The sequence below is a fragment of the Dermochelys coriacea genome, chromosome 5, assembly GCF_009764565.3.
Source record: "Dermochelys coriacea isolate rDerCor1 chromosome 5, rDerCor1.pri.v4, whole genome shotgun sequence".
NCBI lineage: Eukaryota > Metazoa > Chordata > Testudines > Dermochelyidae > Dermochelys > Dermochelys coriacea.
The window spans coordinates 50,912,497-50,938,523 of record NC_050072.1 but is presented as its reverse complement, the minus strand read 5'-3'; the positions used below and the strand labels follow the sequence as shown (position 1 = coordinate 50,938,523).

The 26,027-nt window shown below is 39.5% G+C and overlaps 1 protein-coding gene across 3 annotated transcripts in view; it reads right to left on the bottom strand.

Annotated features, from left to right (window-relative positions):
• Positions 1-19,590: 19,590 nt before the first annotated feature.
• ZNF366 (zinc finger protein 366) overlaps positions 19,591-26,027 on the bottom strand; it is a 40,799-nt gene continuing 34,362 nt past the window's right edge. For all 3 annotated transcript variants that reach the window (XM_038401121.2, XM_043514279.1, XM_043514280.1), the window contains one exon: positions 19,591-25,247. In XM_038401121.2, coding sequence (XP_038257049.1) covers positions 24,712-25,247 — 536 coding nt within the window. In that variant the 3' untranslated portion in view covers positions 19,591-24,711. The remainder of the gene's footprint in view (positions 25,248-26,027) is intronic.

Sequence of the window (26,027 nt, the reverse complement as noted above, 5' to 3'; positions counted from 1 at the left end):
CATTATAGCTTATTTAGCTCAGGGATGCTGGTATAAGCTGTGTCCACATTAGGAGCGTTCTGCAGATGTAGTATTTACAGGTTTCAGAGTAGCAGCCGTGTTAGTGTGTATCCACAAAAAGAAAAGGAGTACTTGTGGCACCTTAGAGACTAACAAATTTATTTGAGCATAAGCTTTCGTGAGCTACAGCTCACTTCATCAGAGACTAACAAATTTATTTGAGCATAAGCTTTCGTGAGCTACAGCTCACTTCATCAGATGCATGCCATCCGATGAAGTGAGCTGTAGCTCACGAAAGCTTATGCTCAAATAAATTTGTTAGTCTCTAAGGTGCCACAAGTGCTCCTTTTCTTTTTATGTAGTATTTAGTATACCAGTGTAGCTATGCCAGCAAAGTCTTCCAAGTATATACCTAGCCTTATACACCTAACTTTTCACATGAATAGTCCCACTGAATTAATTGAGACTATTGGTATACATATAGTTTATTCACATCCAAGTGTTTGTAGGATCAGAGTCATAGGTTTCGTTTTCCTACATACAATACTACAAGGCTTTGAAGGATTAGATGTTTGTTGATAAATGTTGATAAACATCAATATAACTGTACACACACAATCCCATGAAAAATATTTCCATCAATAATCATTGAAATTTAGAGATAGGCAAAGTAAGAAAAATGCTGCTTGAGAATTCATTAGGGTTTGTATTTACTTTTTATATTTTGGTATGTGCTATTGACATTTTGTGTTTTAATAGTTATAAAGCTTTAACTTTTTGATTCTTAACGTCTATTGTCACTAAATAATGGTTGTCTGAGCCTCAGCCTATAATTTCCCACAACTGTGAATTTTAAATGGATAAAATGAGAAAGAAATGCTTTTAAATGAATACTGATATTATTTTTCGACATTATTTTAAAAAATTCAATTCTATCAAGCCTAAATACTACTAATAAAATAGAACAGTACTTTATAAAGTACACATGAAAACTAAATATATGCCACTTTAAGTGACTGAGACCCATATTAAACCTTGTCAGATAACTGGAGTTCATGCTGTACAAAAGTGCACTCTACCAACCCAAGAATCTAATTATTCACCTATTTGCCATTAGAGACTGACATCAGAGCAATTTCACTTCTTTCATTTGTTGCAAATGACTGATTACTGTAAAGCTGGATCAGTGCTGGTGACAAGTTACAGTATGTGACAGATAAGTTTGTGAGTATGTGTTTGTGGCCTGGGCAAAGTAAATAATGCTGTCCTGTGTAGAAGAGTTGCAGGCAGAGTGAAATTTATAGCTGTGCTTTGTACTATCTCTTGTAGTGGCACCTGGGGCCAAAGATTGGCAAGATTTTCCAGAGAACAGTTTGTCTTAGATAGTATGGTACATGGAACAGCTCCTCTGTTACAGCTATAATAAATTAATTATTTAGCACTGCCGCCCACAGCTCCCATTAGCCGGGAACGGGGAACCGGGGCCACTGGGAGCTGCGGGCGACTGTGCCTGCAGACGGTCAACATAGACACTGTCTCGTGGCCCACCAGCGTATTACCCTGATGAGCAACAGGTTGCCCACCAATTTAGACTAAATTCATTTGTGTTTCAGGATCTTTTCACATAGTAAATACAGTATTGTTATGCTGCAGTATATTAGTACCAGCCATCAAGAGTGGCTTTGATCAATGGGCAATCACAGACCCTGTAAACCTGTTGGGCATGCTAATTTCCTTTCATTCAGCCTAAATGAGGAAGCAATTAAATAATCCTTTGTTTAGTAATAGCTGGAAGAATAGAAACCACCACCCAAATCACAGACCAGCATGGCAAGGCTGGAGTAGAAGTTAGGCCAAGCAGGCTGAGAGGTTTCCCTAGGAACAGATTGCAAATGTAGGGACTGGTCTTTATTACGGCTGTGTGTCTGTCTATGTATGTGAGAAGCAGGAAGCTAGCAGGAAAGCAGCTAGGAAGGGCAGAAGACAGCAAGAGAAACACTGATAGTGGGGCCCTGGGAGGAAGCTGAGAAAGAGAGCTTCTTTTGGGCAGAATGCTGGCTGAAAGCAGTCTTGGCTATTTGAACAAGGAAACTGCCTCCTGTTTGTTCCTACTGGGAAACAGGACTTTTGTACATTCTTTATAAGTAGGATTGCACCCAAGAAATACCTGACTCTGTCATCAACCCACAAGCCTCTGAACATTTGCTAATCAGTTGGGCCAAAAGGAGCAAGTGTCATGTGTTGTTAAATGGAATTAAATATATTCCAGATGTAGCTTGTTGTAGATCAAACTTTTAGAACAAATACTGAATTAAATTTCTGGAGTACCTGATTATTTATTACATAGTTACTACTTGCTAAATCTGCACCCTCAGTGGGCTCTCATCTCCTGATGTGCAGAGAAGTGTGATTATTGATCAGAAGGTGCAAAACAAGTGGATGGAAGTGTCTAAAACCACTTTTCTCACTGCATAGTGTACATTGATTTAAATATAGACTAAGTCTTGTTTTCATCACGCTTATAGTGAACTTGCTCTCCTACCAATTGTTCCATGAAACAATTGTGTCATCAGCAGAAAGGATTCACCTCTATTTAGACAGAGGTGATTTTACTATTATTACAGTGATCAAAAAATGTTATCAGTATCATGAGAGTCTAACTTTATTATCACCAAGCATCAGTTTTGTGGCATCAGTTTTTAGTAGATAGGTCTAGATCCTTGGATAGTAGAAGTCAACATAGTTCCATTGATATATACCAACTTAGCATCTGGTCCTTGATATGAATGCTCTCTGTTTAGGATTACATCTGTCTACCATCAGACAAAATCAACACTAATTCTCAGTGATTTCTTAAATACTACCACCATAATAATGAGGGACTCAGAGAGAATTAGTCTGCCTATGAAGGAGCTCATTCCTTCTATGAATACCACTAAATTACATCTGCCACATATTACTTGTCCCTCAAACCATAAAAATACTCCTGTATATCCATTTTTTTCCAATTGGAATGCAACCAAGTCCCAGTTTTTTAAATTTCCCCAGACACCTTTTCCTGGACTTATTACCTCCTTTGATATCTAATTACAGAAATTGAACATGCTATATCATTGATGTAGCCATTTGTCAGGAATACAATGTAACTGAGTGCACTTATAATAGGTTTGTTTGCCAGATGGTTACACTGATTCTAGTGATGAGAAATATTATTTTTTCAATAGAAAAACAAATATATAGGATCTTCACTTCCTCTACTCTGAGTCTCTCCCTCCCCTAAGAATAGAGGGTTTATTAATAGGCCCAGGAAAAAATATTTTTGAGAGCCCCTTATTAAAATTTTGGAAGCATGTGACTGCAGATGCTGATGTCTTGACTTGTTTAGAAGGCTTGGATAACTGTGCAGATTCACCTCTTTTCAGGTAGTGTTTTATGCACTAACTAGAATGTCCAAATTAAGTGAAAATTAAGGCTGCTGTGGCCCTTCTTCTATAGGGATTTTTAAGGACACACACAAGGGTTCTTAACTGCAAGGAAAAAAGAGGATCTAACCATCTAAATGGTTAATTCCTTTCTAATGTGACTAGTATTCTAGATATGATTAATACAAATAAATCATACAGTAGCACCCAGAGTCCCATTCTAGACTAGACAAATCCTCGCTGAGGAGCACATGATGCAGGTAAGGGGGGCATACAGGTCCTCTTGCACTCTCCTGATCCTGAGGCTGCTCTGTCCTATTGGGTTCTGGGAAGTGGGGTCCAGGAACTCAAATAATTACAGGGGACAACCAAAAATGTAACAGGGGCAGGTGTGAGGTCAAAGGATCAAACAAAGGGAACCTGAAGGGGAAACTGAGCAGAAAACCCCAGACAGCGCCCACTGCTCCTTGAAGGTGTCAAGGGAACCAGCGGACGCTGCCCAGAGAAACTCTGCGAAGGCAGGATCGGAAATAGGGCCCAGAGTCGCAGGAAACCGCCTCAGCCAACCTCCTCTCCCTGGTCTTATAGATGGCTACTTTGGCCAGAGCTAGGAGGATGTTCACAAGGAGGTCCTGGGACTTTGTGGAGCCAAGGATAGTTTATGTGTATATGAAAAGGTGTTGGGAAAAGTGCAGCCAGAAACGTACTGAGGCTGCTCTGTGCTGGGCCGGTTACAGCAACCTTCAGTCTGCTCTAACCAGTGATAGCTGCCTGCAACTCCAAAGAGCTATTACAGTAGCCAGTGATCTCCAGGTCATAAGGAAGCTCTGGCTACAGCCTGTTCACTTGCAGCTGGTGCAGCCAGGATCAGCAGTGCAGCCAGGATCAGATTGAACTGTTCTTTTTCTCATTCAGAATCTTTGACCATGTGAATTGTTGCTCAGAGAGAAGGAAGTTTGCATGTCAGGAAAATTGTTTCCTATTGCAGTGTGAACAACCCAACTGGTAGCAAACTGGCTGTTTGCCATTTAAAATTGAACGCCAATGTTAAACTGTGTCAGAGTTATTTTGTACTACTTTAATGCTTCCTAGCCACACATTGGAGCAACAATGTTTTCAGATCATAATCTGTTCAGCTCAGATAGAATAGAAATAGGAAAAGAAAGTCAAGGAAGTTTGCCTGTCAGAAAATTTGTTTTATCTTCTATTGTAAATAGCCAACTGGCAGCTAGTCAGTCATTCAGAGTTTAAAGGTCTAGGGACACCTGTGTCAGGTGCATCCCTTCCTGAGTCTAACAGGACTGAATTAATGTGGGCTAGGTGACAGCTTTGATTGCAGTTAACAGTTCATCTGCCATTTTCTATTTAAATTGTCCAATGGACAATCAGTTAACTGATGCTGATGGCCAGTCAGCTTCATCGATCGGTACATCCTGAGCATAAGTCTTACTTCTGGACAAATAGCTCATGGGGACATTTTAATTTTCAATATATAAGACAAACTGGTGCTTGCTTTACGACCCAGTCTAATGTGCACTGAAGACAATGGAAAGACTCATTTTATCTTTAATGAGTGATGGATCAGTACCCTAGTGTGCTTCTCCCCACCCCACCCCCCAAATGTATTATAAATGCATTTAATAGCATTAGGGAAAAGAAAAGAGATTTTTGTCCTGGTTTTCCATGTGTTGTCATTCCAATATGGTGACAAATCATCTCTTGAGTCATGGTGGATTTTTATGCAGTGGTTGATTTAGCATTTTAAAAAGGATTCCCTGGCATAGTGAAAGGTGAGGGAGTCAAAATTGTCATGTGAAGATGGAAGGTGCAATCAGCTGTGGAATCCATAGGAAATTTCAAGCTATCGTCACTCTCCTAAATAGTGAATCAGACCATATTCTTGGATTCCAGGGACAGGACAGAATGGAGATTGTTGGGTATCTTTTCTAACAGTGCTCTGCCGAGGTGCTAGAACAATTTGTATAGTGGGAGTGCTGAGAGCCATTGAACCAAACTACGAACCTTGTATATAGTGGAAACCACTTCAAGCCAGGGGGTATGGCAGCATCCCCTGCACCCCTAGTTCCAGCACCTATGCTCTCTGCACTGGCTTCACAATCTGATTTGGAAGATCACTTTCCATTTTCTGCCTGGAGAGAGGATGTTGCAGTAGCATCTGTCTACAAGAAAGAAGAATAAACAAGTTGAGGGAGAAACGAACAGAGAAGAAATGGACACACAAAGCAGAAATGGAGCATGATGTGGTGAGAGGTATTTAATCATTCACCAAATCCATTGCAATGGATTGTCCAACAACAGCAACAAAGGCTGGAAACCATGGCCTTATGTAGAATTACTCATTAAAAAACTGTGAATAGGACATTATGAAAGCTGTAAAGTCAAGCATTCAAAAGTTAGGAAATGCTAGTGTAACGTCAACAGACCCTGGTCGTTGGCGGGCGGGATCGAATCTGGGACCTCTGGAGCTTGGTGCATGATCCTCTACTGCATGCACTAAAAGCCAACTTGCTGTTAGCAGACTCATTTTATCTCTCTCTTAAGTGGTCTCGGTGCCACTAGATGGGACACAACACCACACCTAGAAGGTGTGTGGGTTATTCTAGAATTAAGGTTGCCTGTGCAACCTTAATTTGGTCCTCTTGTACATATGCATTATGATACAGTCTTTAATTACATTATCACATTGTGTTTTCATATTATCATTGCTCATAGCAGCTAAGACCTGCAATTGTAGCAAAAGTCCTGCTCAGCTCCAGGCTAAAGCATGCTAAAGCAGTGTGGACAAAATCTTAGGGGAAATTTAGCTGCTAAAATCTAAGAAATCTCTACTGAGCTTGTGCAAACTTGGCTAAATTTGGGTGGGTTTTCACAGGGATGGCGCAAGGCCGCATCCCAGACACAAAGGCCGCCCTCCTGCTTAATCCCAAATTCTGCTCCAAAACATTGGGTTGGGGGGTGCTAGGTGGAGCTGTGTGCTACAGCTTTTCAAATAAAAGGATGCCAGAATTTTTAATGTGGAAAAAATGTTTTTTCATAACCTCATTCTTAGAAATAGCTGAACCATTTTGTCTGAAATTAAAAAAAAAAAAAGTCATCCTAAACCAGACATCCAACTGAGAAAATTTCATCCCAAATGATTAAAATTTGACAAAGTTATAAGCAACTGACAACAAGATCTTTTAATGGAAAAGATCAAGCAACCTTACTAATAGGTGGTGACATCAGTCCTGCCTATAATACCTGAAGGATTATCACTTTCCTATATGATGCCTATAAGCAATTATTTTAGCATTGGATGAAAATATTACTTAACATTAGCTGGGAGAAGCTAGAAAGGGTGCAGGAATCAACTAAGTTTAACTATGCTGAGCTTTTTCTCTCTGATCACTGATCCAGGACCAGTACTTAGAAAAGTTTACTGGTCCTGAAAGTATTCATGCTACACTGTGAAAGATTTCTACCCTGGGAGGTTATGAAATGTATGACATGCTTTTTTTTTTTTAAATTATAATTACCTATCATTAAATAGCTGAGATAATAAAGAAAGGAACACATAAAGGAATATCAAAATAGAGAAAGAGCAGTGTAATGGGGTCTACGAACTCCATCCTGAGCTTAGGCAGGAAGGGGTGAAGAGCTTCTCCTGTTTGAAGGCAAGCAGCTCAGCCACACCCACACTCAGGGGCCGGAGCTCCCCGTCATGGAGGCACAGCCGCACCAATGGAGGAAACAAGGCTTACTATAAAGGAGGGACTACAGAGAAGGTGGGGGAGCTAGAAAGATCTAGGACAGCAAAAGGGCAACACCCTTTTAACCTTAGTTAAAAATATTTGACTAAGTCAGATGTATTCAAGTTGGTAGGGCCTGTTGAAATTAATTCTGAGGGACTTAAGAAACTAACTGATGCAATTTCAGAACCAAAAAGAAAAGGAGTACTTAGTGATTATCTTTGAGAACTCATGTGTGACATGAGGTCCCAAATAGTTGGATGAGGATGAACATAGTACCAATCTTTAAATATGGGAACAAAGAGGACGTGGGGAATTGTAAATCATTGAAACTTTGACACCAGGAAAGATCCTGGAACAAATTATTGAACAATTATTTTGTAAGGATAAGGAGATAGAAGGAATAGTCAGCATGGATTTGTCAAGAATAAATCATGCTAAAGCAACCTAATTTCCTGCTTTGTCATGGATACTAGCCTTCTAGATGGGGGAAATCAGTAGATATGATATATCTTGGCAGTTTTTTGTTTTGTTTTGTTTTTTGTTTTCTAGTAAGGCTTTTGGCACAGTCCCCCATAACATTTTCATGAGCAAACTGGAGAAATGTGGTCTAGATGGAATTACTGTAAAGTGGGTGCATAACTGGTAGAAATACCATACTCAAAGAGTAGTTATTAATGGTTTGCTGTCCAACTAGGAGGGCATATCTAGTAGTGTCCTGCAGGAGTCAGTCCTGGGTCTGATACTTTTCTACGTTTTCATTAATGGCTTAGGTAATGGAGTGAAAATTATGATTATAAAATTTGCAGATGACACCAAGCTGGGAGGGGTTGCAAACACTTTGAGGACAGGATTAGAATTCAAAATGATCTTTACAAATTGAAAAATTGGTCTGAATTCAACATGATGAAATTCAATAAAGACAAGTGCAAAGTACTACACATAGGAAGGAAAAGGCAAATGCGCAACTACAAAATAGGAATAAATGGCTAGGCAATAGTGCTGCTGAAGAGGATCTGGGGGTTATAGTGGATTACAAACTGAACAAGTCAACAATGTGATGTACTTGCAAAAAAGGCTAATGTGATTCTGGGGTGTATTAACAGGAGTGTTGTATATAAGACACAGGAGATAAGTGTCCCATGCTACTCAGCATTGATGAGTACTCAGTTGGAGTACTGTGTCCAGTTCTGGGCACCATACTTTAGGAAAAATGTGGACAGATTAGAGAGAGTTCAGAGGAGAGCAACAAATGATAAAAGGTTTAGAAAACCTGACCTGTGAGGAAAGGTTTAAAAAAAATAAAAAATTTTTAAAAAAAACCTTGGGCATGTTTAGTCTTGAGAAGAGAAAACGGAGGGGCAACCTGATAAGTCTTCAAATATGTTAAGGGCTGTTATAAAGAGGATGGAGATAAATTGTTTTCGATGTTCACTGAGGTTAGGACAAGAATGGGCTCAATCTGCAGCAAAGGAGATTTAGGTTAGATATTAGGAAAACTTTCTGACTCTAAGGACAATTAAACTCTGGAATAGGATTCCAAGGGAGGTTTTGGAATCCCCAGTACTGGAGGTTTTTAAGAACAAATTGGACAAATACCTGTCAAGTCTCTGCTGAAGAGATGCCATGGTAACGAGCACTATAGAATTTCCTATAATTAATATATACATCAATAAAACAACTAGGTCAGCTAGGATGGAAACCTAGAAAGATTTTGTAGTTAGAATGACTTCTACAAGTCACTGCCATAGGGTGACTGAGATCTGATTGTGATTGCTTCTACTAGAAGACAGTCTGAGAAGAAAGCATTGACTTGTGCCACTGGAGAGCAGTCTTAATGATGTTTGAGACTCTGGGAATCAGGAATAGGACTTTAAAAGCAGAAGAGCATCTCTGAAACTTCAAAACATACACAATGGAATTTATTTGGAGTGTTTCTCTTTGTGCCTGAAGAGGACACCAAGATTTTTTTTTTAAGTGAAACAGCACTGGTGTGCTCTTGGGATATAGTTCTCTGTGGTATGCCTGCTCTAATTAGGGAGTTATTGAAGGATTCCCCTTCTTCTTTTCAATCAGCCAGACCCAATCTTCTTATATACTAGAAATGATGTAGAGAAAAGCCAGAGAGTGACTGAAAAGGTAGGCTAATCCAAATTTTATGTGTTTGATTTATATTAGTTTCACCCAAAATTACAATGAATAGGATATTATAGCTGATCTTGCATGACCATAAAATCAGTAGATTTGCAGCTGTGGAACTCAGTCTGTGTACTACTTCTCAGTGTATGTGCAACATGCCTCAGGTGGCACGGGACCAGAATTCATAAATGAATTTGGTCCACAGGTTGGATCACTAGCATCCCTGGGATGAGACAGGTACTGAGGGGGGGTGCGATGTGAATGCTGATCCATGACCCCTGGAGTCTTTGTAGCTGGCTGAGAATGAGAAAATGGGGGCCTCACATAGTCCTACTTCTGTTCAGATTTCCTCACTGATCTTGGGAACATAGTAAGGACAAGCATGTGGGGAAGTAGGATTTATTTATTATTAGGCCTGCTACCAACACAGAAAAACGTATGATAGATATGAAAGCCAGGGAGTGGCAGTTCAAATTAGTAGCCTGCCTCCACAAAAATAGATTATAAATTTGTCCAGGCATGTCACTTAGCCTCCTTTTGTCTGAAAAGCACCCTAGCGTATTGTAGTGTCTGACAGCACCAAGTTGTTACCACTACTAATAAAAAGAAAAGGAGTACTTGTGGCACCTTAGAGACTAACAAATTTATTAGAGCATAAGCTTTCGTGAGCTACAGCTCACTTCATCGGATGCATCCGATGAAGTGAGCTGTAGCTCACGAAAGCTTATGCTCTAATAAATTTGTTAGTCTCTAAGGTGCCACAAGTACTCCTTTTCTTTTTGCGAATACAGACTAACACGGCTGCTACTCTGAAACCTGTCACTACTAATAAAGATGCAGAAATTTTGTTATCCACAGAAATTTGCTTATGAGTAGGTGACAACACTGTAATTTCAAAACTAGTTAGAATAAAATTAATAAGTGATCTTGATCATTTGAATTTTGGTCAAACAGTGATGTCAGTTCACTTTGTCAAAATAATTAGAACTAGGCTTGGTCCGGAATCTCACTTGAAGTGAATGAAACTTCGTTAGTTCAGCCAAATTAGTGACCTGGGTCCTAGTCCTAGCTGTGACCTTGTACAGCTATCTGTTGTTCCTTATGTAAAATGACAGGTTTCAGAGTAGCAGCCGTGTTAGTCTGTATTCGCAAAAAGAAAAGGAGTACTTGTGGCACCTTAGAGACTAACAAATTTATTAGAGCATAAGCTTTCGTGAGCTACAGCTCACTTCATCGGAAGCATTTGGTGGAAAAAACAGAGGAGAGATTTATATACACACACACAGAGAACATGAAACAATGGGTTTATCATACACACTGTAAGGAGAGTGATCACTTAAGATAAGCCATCACCAGCAGCAGGGAGGGGAAAGGAGGAAAACCTTTCATGGTGACAAGCAAGGTAGGCTAATTCCAGCAGTTAACAAGAATATCAGAGGAACAGTGGGGGGTGGGGTGGGAGGGAGAAATACCATGGGGAAATAGTTTTACTTTGTGTAATGACTCATCCATTCCCAGTCTCTATTCAAGCCTAAGTTAATTGTATCCAGTTTGCAAATTAATTCCAATTCAGCAGTCTCTCCTTGGAGTCTGTTTTTTTGTTTTGTTTTGTTTTGGAAGCTTTTTTGTTGAAGGATAGCCACTCTTAGGTCTGTGATCGAGTGACCAGAGAGATTGAAGTGTTCTCCAACTGGTTTTTGAATGTTATAATTCTCGATGTCTGATTTGTGTCCATTCATTCTTTTACGTAGAGACTGTCCAGTTTGGCCAATGTACATGGCAGAGGGGCATTGCTGGCACATGATGGCATATATCACATTGGTAGATGCGCAGGTGAACGAGCCTCTGATAGTGTGGCTGATGTGATTAGGCCCTATGATGGTATCCCCTGAATAGATATGTGGACAGAGTTGGCAACGGGCTTTGTTGTAGTTGTAGGAATGCATGATAGAGATCTTGTAGGTGTTTGTCTCTGTCTGAGGGGTTGGAGCAAATGCGGTTATATCATAGCGCTTGGCTTTAGACAATGGATCGAGTGGTATGATGTGGATGAAAGCTAGAGGCATGTAGGTAGGAATAGCGGTCACTAGGTTTCCGATATAGGGTGGTGTTTATGTGACCATTGCTTATTAGCACCGTAGTGTCCAGGAAGTGCATCTCTTGTGTGGACTGGTCCAGGCTGAGGTTGATGGTGGGATGGAAATTGTTGAAATCATGGTGGAATTCCTCAAGAGCTTCTTTTCCATGGGTCCAGATGATGAAGATGTCATCAATGTAGCGCAAGTAGAGTAGGGGCATTAGGGGACAAGAGCTGAGGAAGCGTTGTTCTAAGTCAGCCATAAAAATGTTGGCATACTGTGGGGCCATGCGGGTACCCATCGCAGTGCCGCTGATTTGAAGGTATACATTGTCACCAAATGTGAATCTCTATCATGCATTCCTACAACTACAATACCCACCTGCTGAAGTGAAGAAACAGATTGACGGAGCCAGAAGAGTACCCAGAAGTCACCTACTACAGGACAGGCCCAACAAAGAAAACAACAGAACGCCACTAGCCATCACCTTCAGCCCCCAACTAAAACCTCTCCAACGCATCATCAAGGATCTACAACCTATCCTGAAGGACGACCCATCACTCTCACAGATCTTGGGAGATAGATCAGTCCTTGCTTACAGACAGCCCCCCAATCTGAAGCAAATACTCACCAGCAACCACACACCACACAGCAGAACCACTAACCCAGGAACCTATCCTTGCAACAAAGCCCGTTGCCAACTCTGTCCACATATCTATTCAGGGGATACCATCATAGGGCCTAATCACATCAGCCACACTATCAGAGGCTCGTTCACCTGCGCATCTACCAATGTGATATATGCCATCATGTGCCAGCAATGCCCCTCTGCCATGTACATTGGCCAAACTGGACAGTCTCTACGTAAAAGAATGAATGGACACAAATCAGACGTCAAGAATTATAACATTCAAAAACCAGTTGGAGAACACTTCAATCTCTCTGGTCACTCGATCACAGACCTAAGAGTGGCTATACTTCAACAAAAAAGCTTCAAAAACAGACTCCAACGAGAGACTGCTGAATTGGAATTAATTTGCAAACTGGATACAATTAACTTAGGCTTGAATAGAGACTGGGAATGGATGAGTCATTACACAAAGTAAAACTATTTCCCCATGAAGAAAAGGAGTACCCGTGGCACCTTAGAGACTAACAAATTTATTAGAGCATAAGCTTTCGTGAGCTACAGCTCACTTCATCGGATGCATTGTGAGCTGTAGCTCACGAAAGCTTATGCTCTAATAAATTTGTTAGTCTCTAAGGTGCCACGGGTACTCCTTTTCTTTTTGCGAATACAGACTAACAGGGCTGCTACTCTGAAACCTGTTATTTCCCCATGGTATTTCTCCCTCCCACCCCACCCCCCATTGTTCCTCTGATATTCTTGTTAACTGCTGGAATTAGCCTACCTTGCTTGTCACCATGAAAGGTTTTCCTCCTTTCCCCCCCCCTGCTGCTGGTGATGGCTTATCTTAAGTGATCACTCTCCTTACAGTGTGTATGATAAACCCATTGTTTCATGTTCTCTGTGTGTGTGTATATAAATCTCTCCTCTGTTTTTTCCACCAAATGCATCCGATGAAGTGAGCTGTAGCTCACGAAAGCTTATGCTCTAATAAATTTGTTAGTCTCTAAGGTGCCACAAGTACTCCTTTTCTTTATGTAAAATGAATGGCTGATATTTGCCTTCCTCCTAAGGCAGGCATATAGGGTGATCAGATATCCCAATTTTATAGGGACAGTCCCGATATTTGGGGCTTTGTCTTATATAGGTGCCTATTACCCTCCACCCCATCCCGATTTTTCACATTTGCTGTCTGGTCCCCTACAGGCATATGAGGCTTTTGCTCAATAAAACGTGGGAAATGCAGAGAATATTTGACACCAGTCAGAAGAGGTGAATTTAGAATTCATGAGTGGGGAGAGCAGTAGTAGGATCCATTTTGTCTGCAGGTCCAGTTGTATGTGACTGCTTCTGACTGATGCAGGAGGCTGACGAGAGCCCAGGAGAATACACACTGCCACTGGAAAAGGAAGGGACCAGCCTCCAGCTCATTTTGTTAAGCATGTGTAAATGGTAATTTTCCCAGGGTGTTCAGTTGGTCAAACCTGGGCAGCGAAAGGCTGCTTTCTGACCCCAGGATGAGCAGGGCCGTACATGGCTGCGAAGGGCACCTGAAAATTTGGGGCACCACTGCATCTTAGTGTCCACCCTTTCCGCCTCTTCCTATCCCTGTTCTGACCCTTCCTGCTGGCTCCCACCACAGCTGGCTACTGTAGCCTGGTGAGCCTTCCTCCGGAAGGGATCTAGTAACTTAAAAGTGAAAAAGCCTTCCAGTCTGCCAAACCTATTAGCACAACACAGAAGCTGTTAAAGAGCCATTCAAGTGGTAATGAAGCCATTTAACAGGCATTTGCCAACCCCCAGGTATATACTGTCAGTTTCTGAATTTACTGACAAAAACAGTTGTGCATTACTGTAATATTTACTCAGAACATGTTAGTCTACGGGACCTTAGATTAAAATTTGCTTTAAAAATATTTCATTAGTGTGTTGGTGAAGATTATAAAATCACATCTCTTTTAGCCCTAAGCACAATCATCTTTAGCCTTAAATACTTGGATGTTCAGACATATAGTTTTTAAAATAAATCCTTCAAAAGACCACCGTTATCTAAAATACACATTTTAATTTTAATGACTATAGTAAAAAAAAACAAAACTTGCTTCCAGAGTCTTTCTGTCCATCCCTTTCTCCCTTCACACGCCCTTAAAGGGACAAGTTTCAGAGTAGCAGCCGTGTTAGTCTGTATTCCCAAAAAGAAAAGGAGTACTTGTGGCACCTTAGAGACTAACAAATTTATTTGAGCATAAGCTTTCATGAGCTACAGCTCACTTCATCGGATGCATCAAATAAATTTGTTAGTCTCTAAGGTGCTACAAGTACTCCTTTTCTTTTTGCTTAAAGGGAAAACAGCCCTTTCGTTCCAGATAGTTGGACAAAGAGTTTTCCTTTCTTTACTACTGACTAACTGATGAACTAGTTTTAAAAGAACTCTCCAGCAAAATCAGTACCTTAATAAGTTATAAAATCCTTTGTTATGCCTAAAATCTTTGGAAACATATTTTTTTAAGTTGGTGAAATTTCATAAACATGTCTATTGTTATGGAGATCACACAAAGTAAATTAGTGTTCTCTTTTTCTAAAAGCAATGAACATTGTAATGAACACACTAAACCTCAGTGACTGATTAATTTAAAATAATGTCTTTGTTTCAGTGAGTTAAATATAGTAATCGGAATGATTAATTTATGAAGGCTTAAGAGTACATTTAAAATATAAAATCAGCTTAGAAATATTGATTAAGAAAATGTAAAACAGAGAAGAGCTGCATCATGTATTCCATAATATTTAATGTTGTATTTAGCAAGACAGCTGACTCGCCCTTACTACAAAGTTTTTGCAAATAAATCTCTGACAAACTTCAGGGCATATCAAAAAACCTGTGACTGACATTTTTTATTCCAATGTTTAGTGCTTTTAATTAGCTACCTTCTGCATGTCCAGTCTTCACCATCTGGCATGCAGTGGAAAACATGCTTCATTTTCTTTAGAAAGAAATTGAAGAAGAGTGTTTTTTCCAAATGAAGAGTGTTCAGGGATTTGGCTGGAAAGGGGTGAGCAGGGTGGGGAGGGGGAAGAGGGCATGGCCTGGGTGGAGTGTGGCAGGACCTGGGACAGAGCAGGGGTGGAATATGGGCGGGGCCACAGGCAGAAGAGGTGGGCTGGGGAGCTTCACCCACCGCCCATGACAGCAGGTAAGAGCAGGTCGACTCCTGCACACCCAGAGCGCACTGCAGTCTCCTGAGGCAGGGGCCGTATTCACAGAGCCGAATGCGCGGGCGCTGCACATTCTGCATGTGGGAGACGGTAGGGGGGTCTCTGCGGGGAACTGTGACTCTCTACTGCTGTGAGGTGGGCCGGGCATCTAGTCTGCATTTTTTGCACATTCATTATTGAAATCCATTTTATGTGGGAATACTATCGGTGTATTGTAAATGTATAGATCCTTTAGCAAACTATCCCATAAACTCAGGTATAGATATGTTAAAAACAAAAGAAGAAATCTTTATGATGAGCAAATACTACAAATCAAAATCTTGCACTGTGTATTTGTGCTCACACATTTTTGTTCTTTTAACCTACATAGTAAAAAAACCACCCATTCTAAGATTCCTAAAAAAATTAAATTTGTGTCTCATTTAAAGTCAGAACTAGTTTGCTATAATCTTGGTGCTGGTACATGAGAATATTAGAGTGCACCTGTATCTGTAATTCTGTCTGATTGTCCATCACTGTTGTGGTGTGTTCTCTTCCCTTGAGTACTTGTGGCACCTTAGAGACTAACAAATTTATTAGAGCATAAGCTTTTGTGAGCTACAGCTCACTGCTCACGAAAGCTTATGCTCTAATAAATTTGTTAGTCTCTAAGGTGCCACAAGTACTCCTTTTCTTTTTGCGAATACAGACTAACATGGCTGCTACTCTGAAACTTCCCTTGAGTGGTACTTTATGGAATTCACATGCAAAGAATACAAATGACAGTGCAGACGAGGGTAAGGAATAGGTCACCTTGGAGTGGCTGTGTTCTGCAGAAAGCTGAGTGTTAGTCTCTAAGATGCCACAAGTACTCCTTTTCTTTTTGCAGCAGACTGTTAAACAGTTATTATGAGAAAGTGAAATGGAAAAAGGAAATATTTCTTAAAAAAGGAACCAGAACCAGGAGAAATTATATTTTACTATTTTAGCAGCAGCTGCAGCTGCCAAAAAAGGCATGGAACTAATTGCTTTCTAATTTTCATCAAAATGCAGGAGGTAGGCCAGTGTGAAAATTAGTTACTATATTAGATCTTTTAAGAGCACCAAAAATACAGATTTAAAATGTTGGACAATTCTATTTTCTAGAAATGTGTGATTATGAGGAACTGAGAAAAGGAGATGACTGAATCCTACTGCCTGTCATGTAGGTATATTTCTATCCTAAACTACATGTGTTATTTTTCATATTTGTCTCTATTACAGCGCGTCTTCTGTAGCCACAAAAACCTAGGCATTCTTATTAACCCAGCAGAGTACAGGTATTAGGATGGGTTAATGCTGTGTGGAGATCAAAAATGTAGAAATACAGTTCCAAAGTTAGAAGGACATGCTGGACATATTGGACCTGATTTCCACAAGAAGCATAAGTATGTGTCTAACTTTCAGCATGTGAATAGTACCAGTGGCTTAAATGGGACTATATGCATGCGTGAAGTTAGACATGTGCTTAAGTTCTTTGCTTAATCAGAATCCTGGATAACTGATCTAACACACGCTGTCATAAGGGGGTAACTGAAATTTTTTGCATCTAGTAGGATTTAGTTTATTTTCCAGCTCTCAGCTAATACGTACATGTCCATCTTCAAAAATAATACCCTCTTGGACAACAGTTCCTTCAGTCACATTGTAATAGAATTCCAAAGAGCATGCATAATCCTTTTTCAATTATACTGTGACTTTTTTTACAGAAGGCTTTTGTCATTGCTGATTTTCTTCGTATTTATTTGGATGGTTGGGGAATTAATTCTCTCACACAAATATGTGTTTTACACTGAGTTTAAAAATAATCTTGCTCAGGAAAATAAATCAACAGTTATATGCTTATGAAAAAGTCCTGAAGAATTTAATAGAGAATAACTTTTCTGTTGAGTTTTTAAACCAACTTGTAGAATTCCACAGAATTATATAATTTGTATTAAAATCTGTAGGTTTTTCTGTCCTATTTTTATGGATACTCACTGTCCCCTTCCTCCAAACACCAATGTATCTCCACGCCTTTTATACTAATTTCTGTAGTACCCTAACTTGAATAGAATAACTGGTTTCATCATTATTAAATTATATAGTACTTTCCCATAAAGGTATAAATAGCCTGCTTATTATCATCCATCTTAATCCTTTTAGTTTACCAAATCCTATGTCTAGATATGTTAATTATTATCTTAATTATTTGTTAGTTTTGCTACTGAGTGCCAGCACTGTGCGCAACATTTTACATAAAAGGTAAGACATGATCCCTGCCCCAAAGAATTTAGGGCCAAAATGTCTGCTGGTGTGAATTGTCACAGTGCCCGTGTACGCAGTGGAACTGTGCTAATTTACACTAGAAGAGTTTGCCCCTTAAAATCTTGATCCAACAAGTGACACTGTGGGCAGACCCCCACTGAAGTCCATGGAGCTTCATGCAGGTGCAGGGATCCCCTTCTGGAGTCTGTTGCAGGATTGGGACATACCCTGAACAGACAATACATTTCAGACACCCATTGGTAGAATGACAGGGACCAAAAGGCTTATTTTCAAAGTTTATTCTTTTTTTTTCATTTATACCTTCTTTGGAGGATTATCATCTGAAAGGTTTGTGGATTGTGATGAGATATTATTTCATAGGAATCTTTTAGCTATTTTCTCTACCAGTTGTTGCACTACATGCAAGTGCCAACCTTGCCATCACTCACGTACCCTTTGGACCGAATTCTGAAAAATAACTGCAGCCACTGTCACTTTGTAAAAATGGGCAGTCACATTTTAACATGCAGCTGTGCAAGAGAGTGGGGCAATAGCAAATGAATATGAATGAGTGCAACTCTATGTGCATGTTTTGCACGTGGCCTAAGATTTAAACCTACCGAAGATTTGACCCTTTATAACTTGAAATGACACTGGCTGTAATTATTGTTCTGCTCAGTAATGACTATCCTGCATTTTTTGCAATAGCTATAGCTAAGATAGTGAACAAATACAACTATTTTTGTTTTAAATAGTTTTCACCTTTCTCTTATTTTTGGTATAAAGACGGTTTTCTCTGACAGTTTTTGTTGGTTTTTTTGTTTTGGTTTGGTTTGGTTTTTCTGGTGCTACATGACAATACTATAGCTATCCCAGGACTTTTCCCACATTTCACAGCAAACATAGCAACCCCCTTGGGGAATCTAAGAGGAACTTGTTCTTTTTCCTTTTCTTCTTTATTTGTTTGAAGACACAAGTGAACCCAGTTCATTTTCACTGAGAATTACAAGGAAAATTGTGAAAAGGGCCAACCATCATTTTTTCTAAAATATATTGTTGCATCAAGCAAAGAGGAAGTGTTGAGAGCCACTGATACTGAGCCACAAGGGAATGAACTAGGTCACTCCCCAGCTGTCAAAGAGGCATATCTTCCTCCACATGCAGAACTAGTTTATAATGCCTGTAATGGTTATCTACAATTATAAAAAAAGGCTTTGCTTCTGATCTATGAGCTCTCTAGATTTTTATTGTTGAGAGTCATATGCATAAGTCCCACATTTTAAGGGATATTAGACTTCTAAATCACCATAGAATAAACTTGTCAGAACACAAACATATCTGTTCTTGTTTTCCTTCATTGTTTGAACTCTCTCTGTGCATAGCATGACAGGCGTCAACTCTCCATTCAAATCACTCCTTAAACAGGCTCTGCAAAGTCTGCAAGCACTAACCCTGGTCTCTAAAAATGCTCTGAGCATCCCACCAGAAAAAAAGAAAAACTAACAGCCTAATTAAAGTGATGGTTTACAGTATAACCATCCTCTGGGTTTCTCAGGGCATTTGAACTATCCATGCTTAGTTTACTTATTTAGCCCTTCAACCTGGAGAGACTTTCACACATGCTTTAACCTTATCTTTAGCATGTGTGGAAGTCTTTGCAGGATTGAACCTTTGATTGTAAATTGTCTGGGGTGAGGACTATCTTTCTTTTGTGACTTGTACAGGGCTGAGCATATTGTCAGTAATTAAATAATAAATAAGAACAGCGTTGTATAATTTTCTCTCTGCAGTCTGTGATGGTGAGGTGTTCCACATAACTGAAGGAATTATGAAGGTCCTATTCCCTCTGCTCCCCATTTACCTCTCCTCTATTCCTGTAGGTATCTCATCACAACCATGGTGCTTCTGGCCCTCAGAACAGTCAGAGTCTGTAATACTTTCAGTGGCCAGGAGGAGTCACTGTGGAGTAAAGTGAAGCCGTTCCCTGGCAGATCAGGGTCCGAATACACTGTGTGCATTATTGTACAACACGTTTATGTTTAGTTGTTTACTTCCTGATGGGTTTCAATGGTTTAACAAGAACTACAGCAGCATCTTCCGTATATCTTTATTTGCTTAAATTAACAAAATACAATTTACATGTTATTTTCAGGTGAACTGCTTTTGCCATCGAGATATAGTGCTGCAAGCTGAACATTCACAACTTTAATTGGTTCATTCTTTTGAGTTTTTGTCTTTAAATAGCAAACCAGCATTCTGTATGAAATAAACATCTACTGCAATGTTTTTTCCAAATCTGCTGAGTACAAAATGTTAGCTCTGTTACATCTTGTTCAGCTAAGCAAACACAACTTATTACTAAAAAACATGTTAATACTTTATTAAATACTTTTTTGGCACAATAAATACAGTACTTACATTACACTTCTTAATTATACACCAGCTGCACCTGAGTCTAGCAGCAACAGATGAATAATGAGATTAGAAAATTGGCTATTCAACCGGCACAGAGCTCTAAAAAGAGGAATGTGGTGGCAGCATCAGAAGACCACTTGGCCTGTTTGATAAACAAGCTATAGCTAACATGTTATAAAAGCCAGGAAGCGAATGGTAAAGCCCTTCTAGGAGATGCTCAGCAGCCTGCAAAATTGAGTCCATAAAAGATGTTACCAAATTCTTCAAGGCAAAGTTCAGTGCTTGCTCAGGCAGCCCCATATTATCAATAATGCAAATTTCTCAGTGGATGTGCCATAGCTCTTCATCCTGAGTTTAGTTTGACGCCTGAATTTGTTGCTTGCTTACTCTGCTCTGTACAGTACCTTGCAGAACTCAAACATCCCAGTGCTGCCCCGATAGTAAAACTACCTACTAATAACCTGTATTTGTCCTGACCCCTCTCCTGCCCACACTCCTGATGAAGTTGCCAATCTACCATTCTTCAGTAGGCTTCTATGGAGCTCCTTGAGCAAGTGCTCTCCAAAGAATTTCAGTGAAGTAAATTTATAGACACTTTGAACTCACTATTAATCAGTTCTGAAGGGTGGAATTGGATTCCAGTAATAACCAAGGAAACCAGGATGACCTAATTGGATCTATAGCTTTCATGGTGGCTGAGCTTTAATTTGACCTGTTGTGCCGAAGTAGCCACTAAGGCAGTGTGGGAAAATCAAGTAGAGGCCACATTGAGGCATCCTCTAAAATGTTTTTAAAATATCATACAATTATAAAGGTCCAGATTATAGAAAATGAATAAAGTGAAGCTTTCTGTGCCACCTTGCACTGTAGGCCTCCTTTATAATCTATACCTGGAGCAGTTCCATACCTGTAGGCAGAGCAGATGATCAAAGCTGAGCACATAGAAATTAGATCTGGAAAATACCTTCCTTGTCAGTGCAATTTTTATTTCTACAAGAAATTTTAAAACTATTAAAGACTCTTAATATCCATCCTTCAAAAATGGCAAAGTAAAGACTGTGAAGATCAAGTAAAAGAAAAGCAAGGCATTTCACAATGGAGACTCTCCTTAATTTGTTCCTTTGGACCCACGTATGGCAGATTTCACAGTTCCAGCTACACTATATCCTGCAATGTGGAGGCATCTACAGATGGACAATTCTTTCTCCTTCTCTTTGCTTGTGTCACTTTGTGCCATGCCCTTATTATTATCTCAGTAATGGTTTTATTTGCAATTCTTCTGTCATTCTCTGATTCATGGATGCTTTGGTTGAGTTCTTTATAGATCTAAGATGAATTAGTATTGGATGGTTGATGGCTGAGGGAATGAGTAGACTGGGACTGCCTGAGAACCTCACGGAAAGAAATTTGTGGTGGTCTTTGCTTTCTGGGACAGCTGTGAGAAGAGGGGTTTACCTCAGGTTTCAAACCATACTGCTGGTTCCCAAATGGTAATACCATTTTGGGGAAGATTATCCTTTCCTTTCAGCTACAGGACTGCATCTCTCTGTTGTTCTGAGGGGAAATGGGATTATATGAGCAGGAAAGGGGAAAGGTGGTGACAATGAAGGTGTTGTTGGAAGCTTTGGGCTACCCAGCCAGGTGAGCTAATGTAGTTGCAGTGACTTACTTTCAAAGGGCCCACTTGGCATTTGCATTTGGTGGGGTCTAAGACTATGTAATTTTGTTGCAACCTCTTCCAGAGCCAATATTTCAGTGGTTATGTCACTAATTCAGCACCCGCACCTTTGTAGCCAAATTTTCAGAAGAGCTCAGGGCCAGATTTCAGTATTCTCCAGTCAGGGCTAGATATTTAAAAACACTCACCTGCACTCTTGGCACTTTTGAAAATCTGGTCACTTACTTTGGTGCCTACCTGGGAACTGAGTTCGCTTAAAAATCTGGCTGACTGTGGGTAGTGAGCTATAAAAAATCTGGACCATATTGCATGAGATTGTGTTTCAGTGAGTAGCTGCTGTCTTGTATCTTTTGACCGGTTCACTTCATGTGACCTTTTGTCTCTTATGACATAATAATAATACCTAGCTTTTAAGTGCATTCTTCATCTGTAGTTCTTGCTCAGTGTGACCCAGTAGTCTGGTGGTAAAGCCAGGAACAGAACTGCAGTCTGATGATGCAAGCCCATTATTTTATGCACTAGGCCATGCTACCTCTGCAACCATGCTGCTTTCAAGATATACACCTAAACCTAATGTAGTGACTAGAATGGACTGTCTCACAATGAAAAAATGTACAACTTATGCATATGAATAAAGGGCATGGACCCATCACTGAATGTCTGCAGGTCATACCTGCACAGTCAACCTGTGGAACTCTTTGCTAGAGGATGTTGTCAAGTACAAGACTATAACAGGGTTCCAAATTGAACTAGATAAATTTCATGGAGGATAGGTCCATCGATGACTATTAGTCAGGATGGGCTAGGAAAGTGTCCTTAGCCTCTGTTTGCCAGAAGCTGGGACTGGGAGACAGGGGATGGATTACTTGATGATTACCCATTCTTATCATTCCCTCTGGGACATCTGGCATTGGCCACTGTCAGAAGACAGGATACTGGGCTAGATGGACCTTTGGTCTGACCCAGTATGGCAGTTCTTATGTTCCTTCAAATGTACCTCATTTGGGGAAGGGGGAGGGGGTCATTCATTTTAGTCCCAAAGTTACCTGCATTCCACACACATTTGGTGTACCCTGGCTTTTATTGTTAAAATTATTCACAGCAGAAAGAGTTAATTACACTATAGATATGGATCTGCCATCCTTAAGTTTCCTGGAGGAATAATATTTTTGTGCTCCCATTCAGAATCTTTGTTATATATTGTGTCCCATACATGGGCCTTGGAAGGTGGACAGAAATGACATCATATCTTTTCCTATGGATTCAAACTGCACAAACCCAGCATGCTACACCATAAATGAGTGGTATTTCCCTGTAGCGGGTGGCAAACAGAAAGGATGTGAGAACTACTTCGGTGAGCCAAGAGGGTTTCCTTTAGTGGTAGAAGACTGAGATTTTGAAGCAGACACAATCAGCAAGTGTTCCTAATAACCCATGAACATATGTTTTCTATAATAGTTGTGTCTATTGTAACAAATTTATGTGCTGTAGACATCAAATATTGCAGGGGTAAAACAGAATCCTAAATTGAGGGCTTGAAAGGTAAATAAAGGGGAAAATCATTTTCATATATTTTTCAAAATATATGTATCCATATGTAAATCTAAACATATTAAGTTATTGATTTTGAATCTCAAAAGTACATAGTTAATTAACAAGGTAATAGAAGGTTGTCATTTCCCTTTCAAGTGACAGCATGGCTTTGGCCTCTTTGCCATATCTCTCAAAGTTACAGGAACCAGGGCACTGGTCAAAAAAAAAAAAAAAAATTCTATGTTTAAAGGAATGTGCTTTGAGTAATGCTTTTACTAGTAGCCAGAAAAAAGGACATAGGGTACTCTGTCAAAGTACTCCACGTATACTACATAGATACCTACTAATACAGCTTAAAAATAAAGTGCTTCCTGTCTGGGACCTGATACAATATAATAAGACATGAGTCTGAGGATGAAAATTTCGGACTGAGTTATTAAGAATAGCCTGAGTAGAACTCTATTTTCTATTAATCACTTGAAAGGGCTGGATCCTATTGGTCAGTTATATTAATGGGAGAAAGTTTGTGGGTCAAATCAAGGGAGATTTGAAGTACCAGACACCAGGGCTTTTGTGGGATGTATTTGGGCAGGACGATGGGTATTTTGTTTTGATGTTTCTTTTAAAACAAAAACAGTTCAGATATTGGATTTCAAATTAGCACAGCTCTCCAAAATGAAGGTGAGAGATTAATGGGAAAAATTTACCATTGCGCTCAACTAAATTAATTCTCTTTCATTCTTATTGCTTATGTGCAATTACAGCAAAATTTGCAAATACAATGTGCTGTTGCTCCTCAAATGTATTGGCCTGAACAAACAATAAAATAAAATGTCAGCTCAGTCAGCTATTTAATTTCAAGAATTGTTAAATGCTCCCATGCTGATAAGGATGCAGCAAAGCATTACTACACCCTATGTCACAGAAAAAAGGCCTCTGAACCAATTCTAGTCCTTTCACAAGAGTGTGAATTATAAAGCTGTTACCCATCTGACAAGACATTAGAGTTTCATCTTATTTTGTTTCCCATTTCCCACTGTAAACAGATGCATTAAAGCAGTCATTTTCAATAACTCAGAACCTCTTGGTTGTGTTAGTTCTGAGATCAATGACAGACAGTATTTTCATGCATGCATATTTAACAATACTTTTGCATATGCTGTAAAATACTTAGCATATTTTGAGCTCTTGAAACCTGCATAAATAAGTGTTCTTATATATTCTTTAGTCAGCTAATACCTCAAACACTACAGTACACTGCTTTTTAATAACTAGAAAATTGTGTATAAGTTGGTATTGTCCTAGATAAAGGAAATAAAACCTCTGTACCCACCCTATTGCCTGCTTATATATCAAATTAATACATATGAAAATGTGGATGTATATCAGAAGAACAAAGCAGTCAAATTACACCAGAAAATACAATATTCTATATATTTTTTACCTTAAAATGATCTGTATTGACTTGGCTTGTTTATCCTAAAAGATTTTTACAAGTTGCCAATCTCTGGCAATCACAATTCATGTTAAGAGCCATGATTGTGCTGCCTAGTTCTCAGTTTCCAAGTGTAACTTAAAAGTTGTCAATTTAGATGCCTAAAAGCATTGCTTGTTTTTCCATTTTCCTTTCCAGTAATTCTTTTAAACTGTTCTTCCTGTGTTTGAAGTATAGGTAATCAGAGAGAGAATGGCTGAGTCTGGCCTTTTCAAAGGGTCTAAAGCTCAGGCATTCCTTATTATTCGCAAAGCTTCTCTCCTCTTGGTTCTCTTCTTTGTCTTGATTTCCTTTCCCCTTCTCCAGTCCTCCATCTTGCAACATTTCCTCCTTCTCATCACAGTAGGATTCTTTGAAATCTTTCACCACGTAGTCTGGTTTGCTAGACAGATCTCGGGGCATATACAGCTTGTTGTTTTCATGATGGTACATGACAGGACTGTATTGCTGTGCTTCATAGCAGTTGTCTTCCTCTTCCTCCTGACATGAGCTTCCCTTGGCACTCTCACCATCAGAATGAAATGAAATTCCTTTCCCTTGGCTTTTCTGGGAAAGGTCAAAAGGCTCTTCCTGTTCCAAGTTTCTCAAGACACCTGTCTGGGATAGTGTAATTCTTCCTCTTCCAAAACCTTACGGTGGTTTTAAAAAAAAAGTTACAATTTATACATAACAAGTTTATTTAATACTGCCTTTCTAGTCAAAGCATGGTTTGGTCTTAGATTTTTAAAAAAAAATGCAATTTGTGTGAGATGGCAGGATATTTAAACATTGAGGGCCCTTACAGAGTATCCTTAACCCAATTAGCTCCAAAAACTTTATAAACATTTGTCTCTTGGCACCCCAAGAGTTACCATAGAAAAGCACTATCGTACCCTTTTACAGATGAGTAAACTGAAGCACACAATAGATTATTGAACTTGTCAGTCTGTCACTGACACAGCTAGGAACAAAAAGCAGTAATTCTGACCTCCAGTTGACTACTTTTGCTACTAGATTTACCCACTTCTTTCCCCTTTCATATTTTTACCTATACCTTGATCTTGATAGTCTACATCACAACCAAAGTTCTAGTATCTGCCCATTTGTGGGGAGGAAAAAAGATATAAAAACCTGTTAACACATTTTATGGCTACTCTGTTTCCAAGGCAATGCTATTAAAATGGTAGACCTTATCATTTCTAAATAATACATCTCTTCCTCATTTAGTGGTGCTGAAAGCCGCTATGCATTATTCAGTACTTCTGCTAAATTACTTGGGAAATCATAATCAGATGATATTTTTGAACTGTGTCTTAGTTTCTTTCTTTCCATAACAATACTCACATTTGTCTTGTCTCAATATTTGCCTGAGTGTCTGCTCTGTGTGTTTCTCTTCTGCTTGTTTGAAAACAGAAGTGAGTCCAGACTAT